The sequence below is a fragment of the Perca fluviatilis genome, chromosome 7 (genome assembly GCF_010015445.1).
Source record: "Perca fluviatilis chromosome 7, GENO_Pfluv_1.0, whole genome shotgun sequence".
In the NCBI taxonomy this organism is placed as follows: domain Eukaryota; kingdom Metazoa; phylum Chordata; class Actinopteri; order Perciformes; family Percidae; genus Perca; species Perca fluviatilis.
Window position 1 is genome coordinate 37,737,615 of NC_053118.1, and position 2,500 is coordinate 37,740,114.

General features: G+C 49.4%; 1 protein-coding gene across 1 annotated transcript in view; it reads left to right on the forward strand.

Moving 5' to 3' along the window:
• Nucleotides 1-2,500, forward strand: part of zgc:153896 (uncharacterized protein LOC569930 homolog) — a 7,742-nt gene that overhangs the window by 2,890 nt on the left and 2,352 nt on the right. Inside the window, exons 4-5 of the mRNA XM_039806380.1 lie at nucleotides 420-671; nucleotides 2,235-2,457. Coding sequence (XP_039662314.1) covers nucleotides 420-671; nucleotides 2,235-2,457 — 475 coding nt within the window. The remainder of the gene's footprint in view (nucleotides 1-419; nucleotides 672-2,234; nucleotides 2,458-2,500) is intronic.

Here is a 2,500-nt window from a genome sequence, read left to right on the forward strand (position 1 = left end):
CACACACACAGAGACAAAGACACACACAGACATACGCACACAGAGACACACACACACACACAGACATACGCACACAGAGACACACACACACAGAGACAAAGACACACACACACAGAGAGAGACATACGCACACACACACACACACACACAAACACACACACATATAACATAATGTGTAGTTATTCCATACAGGGTGTTATAACAAAGTGTAGTTATAACACACACACACACACACACACACACACACATACACACACACACACACACACACAGACACACACACACACACACACACACACACACACACACACACACACATACACACACACACACACACACACACAGACACACACACACACACACACACACACACCTGTTGTTATAACACACAGTGTAGTTATAACATGTGTTGTAACAAGGTGGACGAGATCGTCCTCAACAAGTACCTGAACTTACTGAAGCTCGTCAGCTTCGAGATCCTCGACTACGGCGGCTTCGGCATCCTGACGCCGCGGCCGGGCAGGGAGCAGGAAGTGTTCGACGCCCTGTCCGGCGCGCCCAACCTGACCGTGTACCGGAAACACCAGCTCCCCGAGAGCTTCCGGCTCGCCAAGAGCCAGCGCCTGCCGCCCATCGTGGTCGTCGCCGATCTGGGCTTCAACCTGAACTCCGTGAGTCTCTTTTTCACGAAGGTTTCGGGGCGGAATTTTACAGTCCTTCCAGCCTGACGAGCCAGACCCACATCCAGATGTTGGGGTCTGGGTCTGACCCACATCCAGATGTTGAAGTCTGGGTCTGACCCACATCCAGATGTTGAAGTCTGGGAACTCCCCATTGGTCAGGGCTCAATCCGAGGGGGCGGGACAAATGGTTTCTTTCAAATTCCCCTCTGCAAGCAATAGGATAACGCTACAACCAATCAGAGCAACGAAGAAGGTAGTGGAGCTAGCTGATAGGTTAAACTTTAAAACTGCGAACAATTTCATTTATGTAGATTTTTATATATTCATCTTCCCATTTTTTTTTTTTTTTGTAAATTTTATTTATGTAGATTTTTATATATACATCTTCCCATTTTTTAAGAATGACTTCATTGTCGTTCTTTGTTCTTTTCTCAAAGAAAAGCTGAACTCCAAGTCTTCCAGAAGACCTCTGTTCTCCAGCAGCAGCAGCAGCCATAAGCCCCGCCCACCGACTCTATACGCGATGTGATTGGCCTGACTAGAATTTGGATTTTCCAGCTTCCAACAGAGAGTTACTAGACTGACCCTGGCTGCAAATTACATTTGCTGCCACTAGGGGGCGTTTAGATTTGGCTGTAGGAACATAGGGCTGTGGGACCATTGGGCTGTGGGACCATTGGGCTGTGGGAACATAGGGCTGTGGGAACATAGGGCTGTGGGACCATAATGCTGTGGGAACATAGGGATGTGGGACCATTGGGCTGTGGGACCATTGGGCTGTGGGAACATAGGGCTGTGGGACCATAATGCTGTGGGAACATAGGGATGTGGGACCATTGGGCTGTGGGACCATTGGGCTGTGGGAACATAGGGCTGTGGGAACATTGGGCTTTGGGACCATAGGGTGGACCATGAATGAATAGTGGGACCATAGGGCTGTGGGACCATTGGGCTGTGGGACCATTAGTGTGAACATAGGGCTGTGGAATCATAGGGCTGTGGGACCATAGGGCTGTGGACCATTGGATTGTGGGAACATAGGGCTGTTCATAGGGAATGTGCATAGGGATGTGGGACCATACTGTGGAAACATAGGGACGTTGGAAATAGGGCTTGGGACCATAGGAATGTGGGAACATATGGATGTGGGACCATTTTTTTTTTTTTTTTTTTTTTTTTTTTTTTTTTTTTTTTTTTTTTTTGGAATAGGGGTGTGGGACCATAGGGATGTGGGACCATAGGGCTGTGGGACCATAGGGCTGTGGGACCATAGGGCTGTGGGACCATAGGGCTGTGGGACCATAGGGATGTGGGACCATAGGGCTGTGGGACCATAGGGATGTGGGACCATAGGGATGTGGGACCATAGGGATGTGGGACCATTGGGCTGACCTTCCCATCTCTGTGTGCGTTGGGATTTTCCACGCCTCTGTTTTCGCCACATTTTAGAAAAATATTTCCGACAGTTTATTCAAAACTAAATTTTTTACACTTATTGACGTTTTGAAATCGTCGTAATTCCGTTTCTTCCTCCGTTTTTTTTCCCGCCAGAGATTCATCGTCTACGTGAACAAAGGCGACCACGGCTACCATAACGGAGAGATGGACATGAAGATGATCTTCAGGGCCTTCGGACCCGACTTCAAGAAGAACTTCGTGTCCGGGCCGTTCGACAGCATCCACATCTACCCTCTGATGTGTAAAGTGCTGCAGATCGAACCGGCGCCGCACAACGGGTCTCTGGAGCAGACCCAGGACCTGCTGCTGCACAGCGGTGAGTCCCAGAAGGTCAGGGGGCGGAGCCTCGAACCAGAAGG